The following is a 19,906-nucleotide window of genomic DNA, read 5'->3' on the forward strand; positions in this document are numbered from 1 at the left end:
TTTTGTTTGATATTTATTCAATAAAGTATTTAATTAGTGTTAAGTGTGAACTGGACCCTGTTGCTAAGCCCCAGCAAGCAATCATATCCTAGGTAGGGTTGAGCCCCCAGTAAAATTGCCATATTGCACATGTCTTAATGAAATGAAGTTTGAATGTTAAATAAATTGTATATTCACTTTACTGAGTTGCTTAAGGTTTTTTATTTATTGGATCACATTTAACAATTCTGAGTTAACTGCTGCATCACAGTTGCACAAAGGCTGATCAGCTGCAAATGTTCATCAGCACCATCAGCTAGGCATCTGTCCACCTCCTGAAAGTAAAAGAAAAATCAGTGATGTCAAGCAAAACTGCTCAGGTGCAAAGAAAACTGCCCAAGTCTGAAAGAATCTACTTACTGCAAGCTTTTCTGTAATAATGGACTTCTGTTTATCAGAAAGTCTCTCTCTCTCTACAACCATATCATGAAATTGATTTATAAACTGGGTGGCTGCATGGCCTTCATCTATCAAGTCCTGTAAGGTAAAAATTGATACTTGGTAAACTACCTCACAAAAGTAGGAGCAGTCTGGTATTTTTTGAGAATCTTATTAAACTGTACCTTGACCACAGCTTCTAGTCTGTCAAAAGAGCCACTCTGACATGCAGCAAATACTTCATTAATTATCTCAGCTGGTATTACCTAAATAACAATTTTAAAGTTAGTTTCTCGTCATTGCCTGTGTTACTTGATCTCTACATTAAGTGCATGGTCGTGAGTGGCCTTGGCCCATAGCTGTCCCCTGGAAGAACCATCTGCTGAAATTCATTGCTAGTGACAAACTAAATGGAGTGACTTTAGAACCGCAACCCTTTCTCCCAACTCTGGCTTCAAGAAACATTAGGAAACTAATTTTACCAGGCTAATGATCAGATCAACAAGATGAGCTGGCCCAGTGGACAGAAAGTGATGCTACCAAGCCAAAGTTGGGTTACTTTTAATCCGCGCCCCTCAGGCCTGTCTTAAGCTGTTTTTTGTTTAGGTCATATAGCTCTGGTGTACAAGTTGCCGTACTGCAGTCACTTGTGGTTGCTGTGAGGCTGGACACTAACACTGTCTCAAATGTGTTAATGGCTGGTTACCCAATGCGGTCTGAGTGGGGTGGAGCTCCCCAATGAAAACAAGCTTGGAAGGAGTGGCATCCACTTCCATAATAGCTTGCCTCCAGAAACCCAATGAACCTGGAGAAAGGATGAAAGACACCCAAGAATTGACTCCTTCACAGGGTCACTGAGTGGCAACTCGATGGCACTTAACAACAATGATGAGTACAGTACATACCTGACACATTTTTATGCATTAGGGTTTGCAAAGTTAAAAAACCACAAAAGGAATACCTAGTGCTTGCTCTTACCCCAGCAATATCTGTGATAACTTTGTCTGTGACCTCCTTTCCACCTGTTAAGCGGGTAGCACTTTGGAGAAATGTAATGGCTTTTCTTAAGTCTCCATCTGACACCTTAACAAGATAAGCTATTTCCTTAAGAAAGAGAAAATGTGTTAAATTGTGATAATTAAAGCTGCTTTTTTTACAGAAGTAAACTTTCAGTTAAGTCAATGGAGGAAAACATTTTGTTTCTAAGGAGAAACTGTAAAGGCAGATAAAGCAAAATTCTTGGAGGAAGAATACCTAAGCTAACTTCCATTAAATTTCAACAAAACCAGAATTTCATACCAAGTTAGTCCTTAGACTGAAATCTTGTATGGGACGTTACACAATTTTACACTGTATGAACTGGCCACTTGTTTAAATAATTTGAAATAGGCTAGTATTAAAATGACCCCATAGGGTTTCTGGTAGCAGGAGAATGGGGCAATTGAGATTTTAATATGTTAGGTGAGATAAAAAAAAAATAAAAACAACAGAGTAGTAACAGGCTGAAACTTCCAGAAATGTTGACATTACCTCATTGCTAATTTTGACATTTTCCTTCTCAGCAATTTCTAGTAATCGCTGCTGTTGAGTTTTATCAGATAGAGGTTTGAATCGAAACTTAGAACATCTAGAGGTTAGGGGTTCAATTATTCTGCAAAAGATTGAAAATATCAAGTCAGGGTAGGGTCTAAAGAAAAAAGTTTCCAGAACTTAATAAAATCAAGATTTGAATAGAAAAGATGCCATGAAAAAAACCTGTTCCCTAATTTGTTAGGTGCTGGAGACATGGATTTGACCCAGATATGGCCCTCCAACAGGTTTTCAGAGGCAGTGAATTATACAGGAGATTGCCCATTCTCCCATGTCAGCTACTGGATTTGAACAATGTGCCTTTGAGATTACAGTACAGCTTCTTAACCACTAGGCCACCAGAGCTACCTCTCTAATAGCAATTATTAAAATTAGGCTGCCTAACATGTTCTGAGCAATCTACATACCTACTGACGTAGTTACAGATAAGACAGAAACGAGTAGTTCTAGACTCTTTCTCCATGGTACGTCTTAAAGCGGCCTGAGCAGCTGAGGTCATAGAATCTGCTTCATCCAGAATCACAATCTTAAAAGGAGGACATGGCTTCCCACTGATTCAGAGAAACAAGGTAGTGGTGGTAAAAGCATTGCTAGTATATAATTCACAAATTATACATTTTACTTGTATACAATTAATTTTCTTAATAGTGTACTAACCATCACCACATCACAATTTTTAGAACATTTTCATGACTCCAAAAAGAAATCTATGTCCAGTAAAATTCACGGCTCTTTAAATTCTCCAGCCCTAGGCAAAATACCTGATCTACTCCCTGTCTACCATTTTGCCTATTCTGGATGTAATAATCCTTCTGTTTTGTAGATTATAGATTCAAGGCAGACACCACAAGTCAGTCATTTAGTTTTCTACCAGTTCTAAAGTGTGTTCTGATAGTTTAATCTAACAGTTTAATCTTGGAACTTGCCACCTAAGGAGTATACAAGTGCATCTCTTTATCTCAGGACATTTCTTTTATCATTATTAATAACCTCTTTCATTCTAAAGTTGTTTCAGTTTGTGTAAGAATGGATATAGTCACCCTAATAATGAAACACACAGTGAAGTTTTAAGTTGACTGAAAAGGAAGGTAAATAATTCTTTTCCAATGTAATTGCAAACATTAGAATTTTTTGGTATACTAACAGATTCATCCTGGAAAGGGTTAAACTGGGTTGCTCCTTGGAGGCAAGGATTCTGAGGCTCCGTCTAACTTACTTTGGACATGTTGTGAGGAGAGACCAGTCCTTGGAGAGGGACATCATGCTTGGGAGGGTGGAGGGACAGTGCAGGAGGGGAAGGCCCTCTATGAGGAGGATTCAGTGACTGGGATAATCGGGATGGGAGTGTCAGAGACAGTGCGACTGGCACAGGACAGAGCAGAGTTTAGGGCTGTTGTACATAGGGTCGCTATGAGTCACAAGCGACTCGATGGCACATAACAACACACAACATCAACTATCAAGTATTATTAATAAATGCTTCTTAAGAAAAATAACAGTAAAAGCTTTCATAGCTTTGCAACTTAAAATGGTACTTACAAAGGAAAATTTATTCCTGGGCTTAACTAATTCAGATAAAATAAAATTTAACAAAAATGTACCTGGAAATTTGGCACAAACTTAATGAAAACAAGTATATAATAGTGTGCCATGAAAAAGAAAAAACAAGTTTGCTTACTCTGAACGACTTCCTGACACAGTTAATTGAGCAAAATTCTTCACTTTCTCTCGAACTACTTGTATTCCACGTTCATCAGATGCATTTAACTCGAGAACTCTCAATCGAAAAAGCTCAGGCCTACGTAAAAATGAGACAAAACAGGGGACATTCTAGAGTAAAAAGTATTTGCACACTTTGTAGTATAAAAATCACCTAGTAAGCAATAAGGAGATAAGCGGTTATGTTAACATTTTTAACCTTTTTTTTCTATTTATTTTTTTTAAAAAGTATATTACAGTACAATATATACAATTTTAAATCCGTTTCCCACTTAGCATTGTATTGCAAGCATTTTACCTGGTCATCAAAATCATTGCAAGTATCATTTTAATAGCTGAGATGTAAAAAAAAAAAGTTGAGATGTTCCATCCTATGACTTCAACAATTTTTCAATTTCCTTAATATAGCTCCTTTATTGTTAATGTTAAAATACAATTTTAATATTTCAACTATTATATACCAATATATTAATATATACTACATATAATAAACATTTATAATGTAGTAATAAAATGTTACGTGCCATCAAACTGCCTGCTATTCATAGCGACCACACGTACAAGAGCCCTAAACCCTGCTCTATCCTGTGCTAACCTCACTGTATCTGACATACCTACTCCCACCACCCCAATCACTGAACTGATCCATCTCATCGAGGGTCTTCCTCTCTTGCGCTGGTCTCCACCCTTCCAAACATGATGTCCCTCTCCAAGGACTGGTCCCTCCTTGCAAGTATGTCAGATGAATCCTCAGAATCCTTGACTCCAAGGAGCAGCCCAGCTTCACTCTCTCCAGGACAAACCTGTTTGTTCTAACCATCCATAGTATATTCAACACTCTTCTCCAGCACCACAGCTCAAAGGCATCAATTCTCTTTCTCTCATCCCTAGTCACTGTCCAGCTCTATGATGCATTGTATGCAACTGCGAAGACTACAGCCCAGATCAGGTACACCTTAGTATCCAGCCTGATATTGTTGCTCTTCAATACTCTGGAGAGGTCCCTGACAGCTGACCTACCCAATGCAATTTGTCTCTTGATAATCCTGCCTGCTGGTACTGTGGAGCCAAGCAAATTAAGACTGTTAACTATCTCAATCTCTTTACCATCCATACTGATGCTGCCAATTGGCACAGTGGTGGAGCATCTTTGTTTTCTTGATGTTGAATTTCAATCCATATTGAAGGCTGCAATCCTTGACCTTCTGCAGCAAGTGCTTCAGGTCCTCCTCAGTTTCAGCAGGCAAGGTTGTGTCATCTGCATAAAGCAGGTTGTTGATGAATCTTTCACCAATTCTGATGTCACATTCCTTTTTGTACAGGTCCTGAATGATCTGTACAGATTGAAAAGGTATAGAGACAGAATACATCCTTGGTGGACACCCTTCCCAATTTTGAACCATGCAGTGTTTCCTTGCTCTGTTCTGATGACTGTCTCTTAGTCCAAGAATAGCTTTCGCATAAGCACAATCAAATGTTCTGGGATTCCCATTCTTCTCAGAGTCAGCCATAGCTTTGCTGTAATTCACACGGTCATAAGCCTTTGCATAGTCAATGATGCACAGCTAGACATTCCTCTGGTACTCTGCTTTGCCAAGACTTTTTTAACCTTAGCTATATCACTAGTACCACAGCCTCTTCTAAACCCAGACTGCATATCTGGCAGTTCTCTGTTGGCATGTTGCTTCAGTCCTTTTTTGATAATTTTCAACAGAAATCTTGCTTGCATGTGATATTAATGATACTGTTCGATAATTTCCGCCCTCTGTTGGGCCACCTTTTTTTTGGAATGGGAACAAATAATGATCTCTTCCAGTCAGTTATAATAAATATAATTTTAAAATTACTACAATTTGATACATATTTGATTTCTTTCTATAAGGCAGCTTGCTATAAAGAAAATTATTGAGTTAACAATTTTTGTTACTGTTTTAAAATCAAAGTAGCATATGCTTACTTACAGAAACAAAGTTAGAAATCAAAAGAAAGTTTAAAATGACTGGCACACCTAGCCAAACCTCTATTTAAAAAATTGCCTCTAATTATTTTTCTAATATATACAGGTTTTTCCTGCTACCTAAAAGTGAAGTGTTTGAGGAAACCTTTTGTAAGAAGTAACATTAATCCACATGGAAAAGAATTTTGAGTGTTCCTAGACCCTCACAATAACATACCAAATAACACATAAAAAAACCCCTCAGTTAACACTATATAATTCACAAATGGTCACAAACACAATTCAAAGCTTGATGCTGATATGCAGAAAGGAGTTTCTGGGGAAGAAATAACTCAGAGTGCATGCTGCCTCTTAAACAGTTTGCTGTAAAATAAGTGCTAGGTAGCTTTATCATCTTAAAAAAAATTAATTTTCAGTGAAAGTTTAAAATCACATTTGTTTTTCATGCATCCATCATTCATAAATATTTTCTTTTACATTAGTTAAAATTAACATAATATTGCCTTTTTTCTTAACTCAGCTTACGTATTATTTTCATTCTCTTCTCTCTCCCTTACAATTCCTGTTAATCACACAAGAATGATTCTATCCTTATGTAAACCTTCCCATAGTTTTGTATTATAGTGGTTTTATAGTCAAGTATCCAACAACAAATGAATAGCTAGCTAAAGACACTGGCATATTACACAATAGAATAATATGCATCACTAAAAAAAATGAGATAAATCTGTAAGACTTCCTATATTGTGGTACAGGGGAAAAAAGTTTGAACAATGAGGATTAGTCACTTAAGATACAGGCAAGGAAATTTATTGGGAGAGGAGCAATGAACTCATTAATAAGACAGTCTGAAAAAGAAGAAGAAGCCAACAGCTCTACCACTAACTTGAATTTTAATCTTTAGTGAAAGAAACAATGTCAGATCTTTTTAGTGTAGTCTTTTAGAGATGAAAAAGAAAATGCAAAAGAAAGATTTCACTTACCCAAAGAGTTCTCTAGCTGCTGCTAAAATAGTTGATGTTTTTCCAGTTCCAGGTGGCCCATAAAATAAAAGATTTGGGAGCTGTAGAATTTAAATTTTTTTAAAATAAATTGTATTCTGGTACAAACAGAAGAAAATCATGTTGTTGTTGTTGTTATGTGCCTTCAAGTTTCCTAATCAACAAAGTGCATCTATTTATCTGTCTTTGTGGTAAGGAGGTGTACTGACAACCCAAAGGGACATGGTTCAAACCCACCAGCTGCTCTGCAAGAAAATAACAGTCTTCTCCTGTGCAATTTACTGCCTTTGAAAACCTGATGGAGAGTCAGCTTTGGGTCAGGTCCACTTGATGACACCTAACAACCACCTATCTATACCTCAATACAAAGAATTCTTAATTGGTTTCATGCTATTATCAGTTCTACATCCTGTTTGCCTTCCTCCACCATAATGCTATCAATTTTCCCTCCAAATGCCTTTTCTTATTTCTTAAATTGAGTCCTTATTTAGGATTACAATGACACCAAATCCACTTACATAAAACAGAGACTAGAGACTGGTGGCTTAGTCTGGAGGGAGTTGTGCTAATTCAAAGGCAGTACTTCTTTGTTAGTTAGAATCTGCCAGTGACTCCAAGAGAGAAGGATGGGTACTCTCCTCCAGTGTGATTTACAGCCTCAGAAAACCCACTGGAGGACCAGCTGAGTCGGTTCTGACTTTGTAGCAAGAGTGAGTGAATATTACTGGTGAAGGGAACACCTTTTTCTAAGTTTTTCATTCCTTATCTTTGCTTAAGATTGGGGCATAGTTTCTATTTTATAGATGTTAATTGCTTTAAGAGGGGAAATATACTGCCGTGTAACTGAATCTAACTAATATTGCAAAAAAGAGTGAAAAAGACATGTCAGGCTTTTCCAAACCCCCCCCCCCAAAAAAAAACCAAAACAACAATACCAGGAACAATGAAAATAAATGAAACTCTGTCAAGGGAGCTGTGGAAGCCTAGTGCTAAGAAGTTGCATAGCCAACCTTAGGGAATGTAGTCCAGCTTTTCCTTAAGAAAGATGGACAATATCCTCTCAAGCAATTTAAAGCATCTGAATATGTGTTGAAGGGTCAGCCGTGAGTCAGTTCTGACTTGATGGCAAACGACAATGACAGCACCTCAAGTGCTAGGCACCAGTGCAGGTAAGGATTACGGATCATGCAGGAAATCTTGTAAACTGGGAGAATTCATCAGAAAAAGAAAGAAGGAAAAGATTAAATGCTCCAGTGTCTTCTTTTATTTGGAAGCAGGAGTGGCATCCACTTCCTAAACAACATGCTTCCAGAAACTATGAACTTTGAGTAGAAGGGCTTCAGGCCCTTTGTTCATAGGGTCACTATTAGTCATGCTCAACTCAAAGGCAATCAACATCATCTTTTATACCTTGGTTTGTATTAAGGAGGAAACAAATCTGTAGTAAAGATTAAGAAGTCATTGCATTGAATGCTAATGAGTATATTCACAACTCTATTCTTCAGTATAACCTTTCACACAGGGGAATCATCACTGCACATAGAAAACTGCTATCCATTACTGGAGGGTCAGTTCCATGGACAGCTTGAATGCAGCACAGCCCAGCCCTGCCACACCCTCACAAGGCATGTCTGAGGCTACTCTTGCAGTCACTGGGCCAGTCCTCCTCAGGGAGATCCTTCCTCTTTTCCACTGACCTCCTACTTGACCAAGCATGATGTCTATCTTTAGAGACTGCACCCTCCTGATAACCTGTTGAAATGATAAGACACAAAGTCTTACTAGCATTCTGGCTTCTAAACTAACCCTCCCCACTCCCATTTAATCTGCTTGTTACTGAAAATGCACACTGGTTTTTCCATGCATGAAAAAAACTGAAGCAAGCTGTTTACCATGACCATAAGGACTTCCATGATCTGAGCCACCACCTCCTTCACCTTTTAGGCTCCGATTTACAGGTCTCTGGCCTGCATTTATGCTATCCTTATAAGCTGGGTACTGCATTTTATATTATACATCTTCTCTGCTTACCCAATTTAAAGTGAGCCTTCCTGTTGGTCTCTCATCACAGGAATTTCTTTTAATTTCTATTTAGTACTTACCTGAGGGTTTACTTGTAAAATGTATATCTACCTCACTAGGTGTCTGTTACAAGACCAAAAACTTGATTTGTCCTGAACATAACTACCTATCTAGTATCTAGTGTAGTCCTTACTTGCAAATAAATAAGCCAATACACGGACAAATTTGTTAATGAGAAGACAATTAACGTTACCTAGCTAACACAGAGGTTAAGAGAAAAATTATGAACTACATTACTTAAAAGAGAAAACAAAATAGCTCTAGGCCTAATACTTTTTAAGGCTCTAACTATGATTCTGATGTGTCAAACGAGTTAATGGCTGGTTACCCAATGAGGCCAGAGAGTAGGGTGGAGCTCCCCAATTAAAACAAGCTTGGAAGGAGGAGTGGCATCCACTTCCATTAATAGCTTGCCTCCAGAAACCCTGTGAACCTGGAGAGAGGATGAAAGGCACCCAAGTGTCAAGGATGCTCCTTCATAGGGTCGCTATGAGTTGTCTGTGATTCGATGGCACTTAACAACAACAACAACAATGATTCTGATTTGTGCATCCCTGAACATTTGTAAAGTTAAAGCAACTATTGTGTAGTATTTTAAATAAATTCCTTAATATATAGTGAAAGGAGGAGTGGCAGCCACTTCCGTAATAGCTTGCCTCCAGAAACCCTATGAGCCTGGAGAGAGGAAGAAAGGCACCCAAGCATTGAGGACTCTCCTTCATAGGGTCACTATGAGTCACCTGCGACTCGATGGCACTTAACAACAACAACAACAACAACAAATATATAGTAAAATTATTAAATCATGCAGGCTTAGTGTGAGCTCTTAAAACTGATTTCTGGGCAAGCTCTGGTGGCCTAGTGGCAAGAAACTGCACTCCAATCCCGGACGTGCATGGTTCAAATCCACCAGATGCTCTGCTGGAGAAGGAGGGACAATCTCCTCCTGTACCAGTCAGATCTGATTTGATGGTAAACATATAAAATAACAAAACCAAAAACAAAAAACTGATTTGTGAAAAGAATCCTCTTGTTCTAATTCTGCTGTGGTCATACACTAATGAGTAAGAACAAGGCCACAGCTAACCATCCAGTGGGTTTTGAGAGGCAGTAAATCGCATGCAAGGAGACTGCTCATCTTCCCCCAGCAGAGCAGTTGGTGGATTCAAATTCTGTGCCTTGGAGTTGGCAGCCCAGCTCCTGACATCTAGCCCACCAGAGCTCCCTATAATTCTACTAGTAGTCCCCAATTTATAAGAAACTTAAATTACATTGCAACCAACTGCATTCATGATCTTTTTAAACAATTCTTACCTATATCATATACTATTACTAAGCCTCAGTGCCTATTTTGCTGATGTTATAATTTTCTGATGTTCACTCACAATAATTAAAAGCAATGCTAACAAAAGGTAATAATAATGAAAAATAAAAACAAAACAAAACAAAAAGGTATTCAACTGACATCAGAACTGACTTACAACAGTGAGCCATCAAATGGAAACCTGTTTTAAGGTGCAGACTATTTGTATTTTATCAAAGAAAATGAAGGAAAGAATCCTTTTTCCTTTTTTGTTAGAGTTTGCCTGCCCTGTCCTGAGCCAGTCTCACTGACTCCTACACAAATACTTTTATTTTCAGGTCAATTCAAATCCTAAACTTGGGACAAAGTTATCCTTAAGGTTAATGGTAAGAACTCACCCAGAGGCCTGGTGGTTTGTTTCATTCATAGTGTTGTTAGATACTGTTGAGTCAGAACCAACCTAGAGCCGACCCTCCAGTGGGTTTTTAGAGGCAACACATCACACGTGAGGAGACTGCCCATCCTTTATTCACGAGTACCTGGCAGATTTGAACCATGCAACTTCAAGTTGGAAGCACAGCTCCTTACCACTAGGCCACAAGAGCACCCTGTTTATTTCACGGTCACTGCCAAAAAATCCCCTGTGCGATGCAATTACACTTGCAACACATGGGGCCCCCATGAACTAGAATCAACACAATGGCAAGTGACTGGCTGGTGGTCAGTGGGTTCTATACAACAAAGTCATATAGGAGTGAGTAGGAGATGCTCAATCAATATTTGCTGAGATAATTATTCACTGTACAAATAGTTTTCAGGGGCTTACTATATATTCAGCATAAAAAGTACTGGGAAGAGGGAACATAGAGCTAATAAACTGAATCAGAAGCTCTCAAACATAAGACACAATTTCCTACTCACATCGGCTCCTTCTAAGGACTTTTTCAGCACTGCAACCACTTCTTCTTGGAAAGCAACTTCATCTACACATTTTGGGCGACTGGGAAAAAAGAAAAAAAAATTATTTAGTATATTACAATAGTCACAGAACATGGCACCTGCTTAAATTATCAATGCCATTTTTTATATTGGTAATACAGAAGTGTTTCACAATAGTCAGTAGCTGGAAACTCCATTTGCATTTCCTGTATGCAAACCTAGAGTGTGAAGTATTTTTTTATTTCCTATGTAGTGGCACCATTCTGTCAGTTTGAATCCACCAGCTACTCTGCAGTAAAAAGATGGGCAGTCTCTTCCCATGTGATTAACAGACTCTGATACTTACAGGAGGGTCAGCTGAGCCTTTCCGAACTTAACAGGAAAGAGAATTTGAGATATTTCCATACAAAAAGATTTTACTTCACTACATCATAGGCGCCAACTGGCAAAAAGTGACTATTGTCTAGAAAATCTTTTTTAAGACCATGACCCTAAGCTTAGACAAGAATACTTTTTAGTAATCTCAGGTCGGTAGTTTTAAAATCAAAGATGCTCTCACAAATGCTTTTTAAATGCGAAAAAAGTAAAATTTAAATATCATTTAATGATCTGGTATCCCTCTCAATTAACACCCAAAAACCACTTATTCTGACTCACAGCCACCCTATCCTCCATTAAGTTACCGAGACAGGAACTCTTTTCTTTATATCTTTTGTTTTTTTTTTTTGTGGTGGGCTTTTTTTTTTTAATGTTGTTGTTGATCACCATTGAATCGGATCCGACTGGCACAGGAGGAGACTGTCCCTCCTTCTCCAGTAGAGCACCTGGTGGATTTGAAACACGTGCCTTCGGGATTGCAGCGCAGCTTCTTGCCACTAGGCCACCAGAGCTCCCTTGGAGGCAGGAATTCTTAAAGTGAAGAACTATCTTTTTTTCTCCATGGGAGCGGCTACCAACACTTAGTAATTATAAAAAGGGAATGAAAAGATAAATGTAGGAGATCTCCTTTGTTTTATAAAATTATTAATTACAAAGACCCAAAATAAAAAAAACCCCACTGTCTTCCAGTTAATTATAAAGATATCAGCTTCAACTGAAAAGGGTTTAAGAAAGCCCTTTAACCAAGATTTACAAGTTTTCCATATTACCTTTGAAATTGATGAATAAAAAAGTAAATATAATCTGAGTTCATGTACTACACAACAGTCAATCTGGATTCACAGCAACCCTCCATTGCATTTCAGGGCTGTAAATCTCAGCAGGAGGAGACTGGCCTTCTTTCTCCCTCAGGATTCGAACTGCTAACTTTTTGGTTAGCAGTAAAACACACTAAGCTACCAGAGCTCTTTGAACTTATATAATCCTATTCAAATACTTGGTTAAATTGTTTCATTTAATTTCTTCAGAGCTGTATTCCAGCTCCTAAAACTGTGCTTACTATAGAGAAAATTTGGTTCATCTTTCAACTCCAAGTCCCTATGATTTAAACAATGGAGTGAGAGTCAAGGACAACATTTAAGCAAAATAAATCATCCCCTAAATTTAAGTAAAACAACTGATCAAAAGTGATGGTTGTTTTTAGTTGCTATGGAGTCAGTCTTGAGTTTCGATGATTCATGCAGAGAGGATGAAACAGCACCACAGGGTTCTCGAGGCTGTGAATTTTGGGAAGCAGATTGCCAGGCCACCAAGGTTTCTCTGCAAGAACTGGACATTTTTACCAAGTTTTGCAGTCTGAAATTGACCAAACACACCATCAACATGCATTAATTGGTGATGCCTTTGAACTACGGTTCTCAAAAAAGTATACTGTATATCACTTGGACAGCAAATATTTATTCCCACTCCAAAAAAAGGTGACTTGACAAGTGTAGAAATTATCAAAATACTATACCAGAACACTTGATTGTGCTAATGAGAAACCTATTCTTGGACCAAGAGGCATTCGTGAGAACAAAGCAGGGAAACACTGCATGGTTCAAAATTGGGAAGGGCATACACAAGGGATGTGTCCTGTCTCCATACCTTTTTAACCTGTATGCAGAACAGATCATCTGGGAGGCTGGGCTCTATGAGGAGAGACGTGGGGTCAAGATTGGTGGAAGATCTATCAACAATCTACAATATGCAGATGACACAACCCTGCTTGCTGAAACTGAGGAGGACATGAAGCGCTTGCTGCAGAGTGGCAAGGACTGCAGCCTCCAATATGGATTGAGGCTCAATGTCAAGAAGACAAAGATTCTCACCAATGGGCCAACTGGCAGCATCAGGATGGATGGTGAAGAGACTGAGATTGTTTACAGCTTTAGTTTGCTTGGCTCCACAGTCAACACTCTTGGCACCAGTTGTTGTTGTTATGTGCCATCGAGTTCTTTGTGACTCATAGTGATCCTATAAGAGCCCTAAACGCCGTTCTATCCGGTGTCAACCTCGCTGTCTCAATCACACTCATTTGCACCACTCCACTCATAGACTTGATCCATCTCATCGAGGGTCTTCCTCTTCTGTGCCGTCCCACTAGTCTCCCAAACATGATGTCCCTCTCCAAGGACCAGTCCCTCCTTGCAACATGCCCAAAGTATGTCAGACGAAGCTTCAGAATCCTTGACTCCAGGGAACATTCTGGCTTCACCCTCTCCAGGACAAACCTGTTTGTTCTCCTAGCAGTCCATGGTATATTCAACACTCTTCTCCAGCACCACAACTCAAAGGCATCAATTCTCTATCATCCCTACTCACTGTCCAACTCTCTGATGCATAGCACGTAATTGCAAAGACTAGAGCCTGGATCAGGCACACCTTAGTCTCCAGCCTGATGTCGTTGCACTTCAGTACTCTTGAGAGGTCCCTCACAGCAAACTTTCCCAATGCAATTCATCTCCTGATTTAGCCAGGAAATTAAAAGACGTATTGCCATGGGAAAGTCTGCCGTTAGGGACCTCTCCAAAGTACTGAAGAGCAGTGGTGTCTCTCTGGAGACTAAGGTGCGTCTGATACAGGCCATGGTCTTTGCTATCACTTGTTATGCATCAGAGAGTTGGACAACGACTAAGGAGGATAGAAGGAGAACTGATGCCTTTGAGCTGTGGTGCTGGAGACTATTGAGGGAGCCATGGACTGCTAGGAAAACAAACAGATTCATCCTGGAAAGGGTTAAACCAGGCAGCTCCTTGGAGGCAAGGATTCTGAAGCTCTGTCTAACATACTTTGGAAATGTTGTAAGGAGGGACCGGTCCTTGGAGAGGGACATCATGCTTGGTAGGGTGGAGGGACAGTGCAGGAGAGGAAGGCCCTCTATGAGGTGGATTGATTCAGTGACTGGGGTAATTAGGATGGGTGTATTGGAGATGGTGTGATTGGCACAGGACAGAGCAGAGTTTAGGGCTGTTGTACATAGGGTCGCTATGAATCGCAAGTGAATCGACGGCACATAACAACAACATTACTAATTTTACACACTAGTAAAATCCTGCTGAAGATTATCCAGAAATAACTGGAACTATCAGAGAACTATCAGAAATACAAGCTGGGTTTAGACAAGGTTGTAGAACTAGAGACCATATCACCAATGTCGACAGAAAGCAGAGAATACCAGAGGAATGTCTATCTGTATTTCAATGACTGTGGAAAAGTATTTGACTCTGTGGATCACAACAATCTATGGCTAACTCTGAGAAGAATGGGAATATCAGAACATTTGATTGTGCTTATGTGAAACTTATACTTGGACCAGGAAGCAGTCCTCAAACAAAGCAGGGAAACAATGCACGGTTCAAAATCAAGAAAGAAGTGCGTCAGGGATGCATCCTGCCTCCATACCTTTTCAAGGTGCAGAACATATCATTTGGGAAGCAAGGCTTTATGAGGAGGAGCATGGCATCAAGATTGGAAGAAGACCCATCAACAACCTATAATATGCAAATGATACAACATTGCTTGCTGAAACTGAAGAAGACCTGAAGCACTTGCTGCAGAAGGTAAAGGACTATAGTCTTCAAAATGGGTTGAAGCTCAACATCAGGAAGACAAAGATCTTCACCATTCGCCAACGGGTAGTAGCACCATGATAGATGGAAAAGAGACTGAGGTTTTAACGGATCCACAAAGACACTTGCTACCAGAAGTCATGAAATCAAAAGATGAATTGCATTGGGAAAATCTGCTCTCAGGGATTTCTCAAGAGTGCTGAAAAGCAATGATGTCAGTCTAAAGAGTAAGGTGCACCTAATGCAGGCCATGGTCTTCACATTTACATGCTATGTATCGGAGAGCTGGACAATGACTAATGATGACAGAAGAATCAATGCCTTCGAACTGTGGTGCTGGAGAAGAGTTTTGAACATACCATGGACTGGCAAGAAAACAAATAGGTCTGTCTTTGAGAGGGTGAAACAAAGTTTCTTCTTGGAGGCTAGGATTCTGAAGCTTCATCTCACATACTATGGCCAGGAGGGACCGGTTCTTGGAAAAGGACATCATGCTTAGAAGGATGAAAGGACAGTGCAGGAGAGGAAGACTCCGGATGAAATGGATTGACAGACATTATAACAGGGACAATGGGGGTTGGTGTGTCTGAATTAGGAAGACTGGCTTAGGACGGTGCAGGTTTCAGAGCTGCTGTACACAGGGTCACTATGGGTCATAGATAACTCGACAGCACATAACACCAACAGCAACAACATGTCTTAGAGACAGTGCAGCCAGGGTACCTCTTGGAGGCAAAGATGGTAAAGCTTCATTTACTTTGGCCATGTTGACAGAAGAGGTTATTCCTTAGAGAGGGACAGCTTGGAAAGGTGGAGGGACAGCAAAGGAGAGGAAAACCCTCACTCAACCAGGTGGGCTGACAGAGACTGCAGCAATAGGCTTGAATATGTTAGAGATTGTGAGGATAGGGCAGGGCAGGGTTCAAATATGTTATTCACAGGGTCATTATGAGTCGTATTTGACTTGATGGCACCTAATAACATCATTGTAGGGAGCTCTGGTAGCCTAGTGGGTAAAGAGTTGTGCTGTCAATCCAAAAGCATGCAGTATGAATCCATCAGATGCTCTGTGGGAGAAAGATGGGCAGTTTCTTATGTGATTTAAAGCCTCTGAAAGTCCCCTGATGGGTCAGCTATGAGTGAGTTCTGACTCGATGGCACATGTAACAGCAATATCTTTTTAGAGCACTCTTGTGGCCTAGTAGTAAGGAGTTGCAATGCCAACTCAAAGACAGTTTGAATCCATCAGCTGCCTTGCAGGAGAAAGAAGGGGGATTTACTGCCTCTTAAAACTTGCTGGAGGGTCAGTTATAAGGTGGTTCCAACACGAAGCACAAAGTAACAACAACAGTATGCTTTTAAAAATATATAAACTGCATACACGTGGACCTTGCCTGATGGGATACACAGGAATCAGACTATTGAAAGAGATGGTGGAAAAGCTCAGTATTAGCAGTCAGAACAAGGCCAGCAGACAACCACAGAATAGAAGTCAATTAGTCATAAGTAAGTTCAAACTGAAGCTGAAGACAATGAAAACAAGTACAAAAGAATCAAAATAATGATTTTTAGTTATTTAAAAACTATCTCTGAAACAGATTTGAAGCGTTGAACACTAATGACCAAAGGCCAAAGAGAAGAGTCGTGGAGGTGACATCAAGAAATAACTTGAAGACAGAACCAAATGAATGTCAGAAGACTCTGAAACTTGTTCTTCAAAGTAGAAAAGCTAAAGTAAAAGGAAGAAATGATGAGAAGAGCTAAATAGATATTTCTAAGGGCAGCTCAAGAAGACAAGGCAAAAGTTTTGTTAAGATGAGAAAAGATCTATTGTTAGAAAACCAAAAGGGAAGAACATATTCACCATTTCTCAAGCTGACAGAAACGAAGAAGAAGAAAAAAATCCAAGCCTTGAATTGCAATATTGAAGGACTGTATGGGCAAAACAGTGAACAACAGCAAAAGAAGATAGAAGGAATATACAGTCACTATAGCAAAAAGAACTGGTGGACAATGAACTGTTTCAGAGAGCAGTGAACGATGAAGAACCAATGGAACGGAAAGAAGCAGTCCTAGCACTGAGGCATTGGCAAAAATAAGGCTCCGCACACTGACAGAGTATCAGTTGACGTGTTGCAGCAAACAGATGCAGCCCGAGACATGCTCACTAGCCTATGACAAGAAACGTGGAAGACAGCTAGCTACCTGGCCAATCAACTGGAAGAGATCTGTATCTCTGTCCATTCCAATATAAGGTGATCCGAAAGATTATAGAAAATATCAAATATTATTGATATTATACACAAGTAAAAATCTTGCTGAAGATTACTGAAAAATGGCTGGAGTAATACATCAACAAAGAGGTTTAAAAAACTCAAGCTGGTTTCGGAAGAGGCCATGGAACGACGGATATCCTTGCTGATGTTGATGGATCTTGATGGAAAGCAAAGAATATATGAAAAAACATTTACTTGTGTTTTATTGACTATGCAAAGGCATTCAACTGTGTGGATTATGGAGCATCAATAACATTAAGAATGGGAATCCCCAAACACTCAATTGTGCTCGTGAACACAGAACTTGTACATGCATCAAGAAGCATTCATTTGAACAGAACATATTGCTACATGGTTTAAAATCAGGAAAGGTGTGAATGAGGGTTGCAACTTTTCACCACAGTTACTGAGTCTGTATGTGCTGAGTAAATACTTTGAAGAACCTGATTGTATGAAGAGAATGTTGCATCAGGACTGGAAGAATACTTATTAACAACTCGTATTATGCGGATGACATAACCTTGCTTGCAGAAAGTGAAGATGACTTTAGCACTTTCTGAAGGAGACCAAAGAATGTAGCCTTCAATATGGATTTACATTCATATGCTGAGGAAATTATCTGAGAAGCTGGACTCTATGAAGAGGAATGTGCCATCAGGATTGGAGGGATAACCTACATTATGCAGATAACACAACCGTACTTGCTCAAAGTGATAAGGATATGAAGCAGTTGTTGCAGAGGATCAAGGAATGCAGCCTTCAGTATGGATTGCATCTCAATGCCAAGAAAACAAAGATCCTTACCATGGGACCAGTAGACAGTGTTATGACAGATGGAGAGGAGAGTGAAACTGTCAAAAGCTTCATCTTGCTTTGATCCACAATTAACACCCTTGGTACAAGCAGTCAGGAAATGAGACAAATTTCAATGGGAAAATCTGCAGCTAGGGATCTTTCCAAATTATTTGAGGAGCAGTGATGTTAGTTTGAGGACTAAGGTGTGTCTGACTCAGGACATGATCTTTATAATTTCTAGCTATGTATCCAAGACCTGGACAATGAATAACGATGATAGAAAAAGAATTGATGCCTCTGAGCTGTGGTGTTGAAGAAGAGCACTGAACATCTCATAGATGGCCAAGAGAATAAACAGTATGTCTTGGAGTGGGTGCAGGTGGCGTGTTTTTGGAGGCAAGAAGTATGAGGATGGTGCAGGACTGGGTTCAGATCTTTTGTTCAAAGGGTCATTATAAGTCATATTCAACTTGATGATACCTAACAACAACAATAATAAATTAAGAAAACAAAAATCCTTGCCACTGGACCAAAAAGCAATGTCATAAAAGATGAAGGAGAGACTGAAGTTGTCAATGTCATTTTATATCGATCTATTATCAACATCCATGGTAGCAGCAGTCAGGCAATCAAAAGACACTGGGTCAATCTGCTGTCGAGGAATTCGAAAGTGCTAATGAATAAGGATGTTAGTTTAATAATCAAGGTGCTTCATATACATGTCAAAGTTGTGATAAAAACGAAGACTGATGAAGAACTGATCGCCTGTGAATTGTGGGGCTTGCAAAGACCACACCATGGACTGCAAAAGAACCAACCAACCAATTTGTGTGTGAAAGTGGAGCTAGGATGCTCCTTAGAGACAAGGATGACGAGTGATATTTTGTCTCACATATTTTGGGTATGCTATCAGGAGAGGCGAAGGACAAGAAGACCCTCAATCAGGTGGATTGACACGGTGACTGAAGCAATGGTTTCTAAGAGTGTCACAATGGTCTCGAATCAATGGCACCTAACAACATCAGGAGAGGCCAGTTTCTGGAAAAATATATCATACTTGGAAAGATGGAAGGTCAGAAAAGTAAAACTATCAAAAGATGGACTGTCACAGGTACTCTAACTGTGGGCTTAATTATGCATGGCAGAGTCTGTGAGGACAGCAGATCAGGCAAGGTTTTGATGTGTCCTACATAGGGCTGCTATGAGTTGGAGCTGGCTTGGTGGCACCTAACATCAAAAGGTCTTCTGCGGTGCCTCTGGGTGAATTAAAACTGCAGAACTTTTGGCTAGGCTAGTAGTTTACACTATCTAACGACTACTTTGAAGTGGCTGGTGGGCACGTCTTCATGATTTCAGTAAAAGCACAAGTGTACTTACTATTTTTCCACCCACGGAATAGGCTTTGCTTTCTTGTTCTCGCCACTGCTTCCTGCAGTAGCAGCAACTCCTCGATCTTTGGTCAGTGCTGGTTTAGAACTGCCAGATGCACCTTTCAGAAATGCTTGCATGGTTACTTCACCCTGACCCATGGAAGACAGGAAAGGTTCGTTTGAAATAATTACGCCTGAAGACACACTTAACCTTATGCCAAGCATTCAATAATTACATACTAAATGAAAGCCATCACCCCATGACCATCTGAATATACTGTACTGAGGGCTATAACGACACAAAAGAGGACTAAGAACTTAGAATCTATACACCATGAGGAGTTTTAGAATCAAGATATATCTTATATCGGCACTCAAATACTATTAAGAGTTCTAAACTATTGGTGTAGATTCTGCTGTGTATATTCTGAATAACAATAAACTATATAAATACGGAAAAGCGTGAGG

The 19,906-nt window shown here is 39.6% G+C and overlaps 1 protein-coding gene across 1 annotated transcript; it reads right to left on the reverse strand.

Moving 5' to 3' along the window:
* Positions 1-211: 211 nt before the first annotated feature.
* RFC4 (replication factor C (activator 1) 4, 37kDa) lies at positions 212-19,582 on the reverse strand. Its single transcript, XM_006884107.1, has 10 exons — positions 19,446-19,582; positions 10,991-11,069; positions 6,667-6,746; positions 3,686-3,805; positions 2,415-2,558; positions 1,948-2,068; positions 1,396-1,521; positions 603-683; positions 400-516; positions 212-314 (listed from the first exon to the last, which is right to left on the reverse strand). The coding sequence occupies exons 1-10, from the start codon at positions 19,574-19,576 to the stop codon at positions 219-221; spliced, it is 1,095 nt and encodes a 364-aa protein (XP_006884169.1). The 5' UTR covers positions 19,577-19,582; the 3' UTR covers positions 212-218.
* Between the last annotated feature and the right edge of the window lie 324 nt (positions 19,583-19,906).

The sequence above is a fragment of the Elephantulus edwardii genome, unplaced genomic scaffold (assembly GCF_000299155.1).
Source record: "Elephantulus edwardii isolate Elephantulus edwardi_28Jun2011 unplaced genomic scaffold, EleEdw1.0 scaffold00031, whole genome shotgun sequence".
Lineage (NCBI taxonomy): Eukaryota > Metazoa > Chordata > Mammalia > Macroscelidea > Macroscelididae > Elephantulus > Elephantulus edwardii.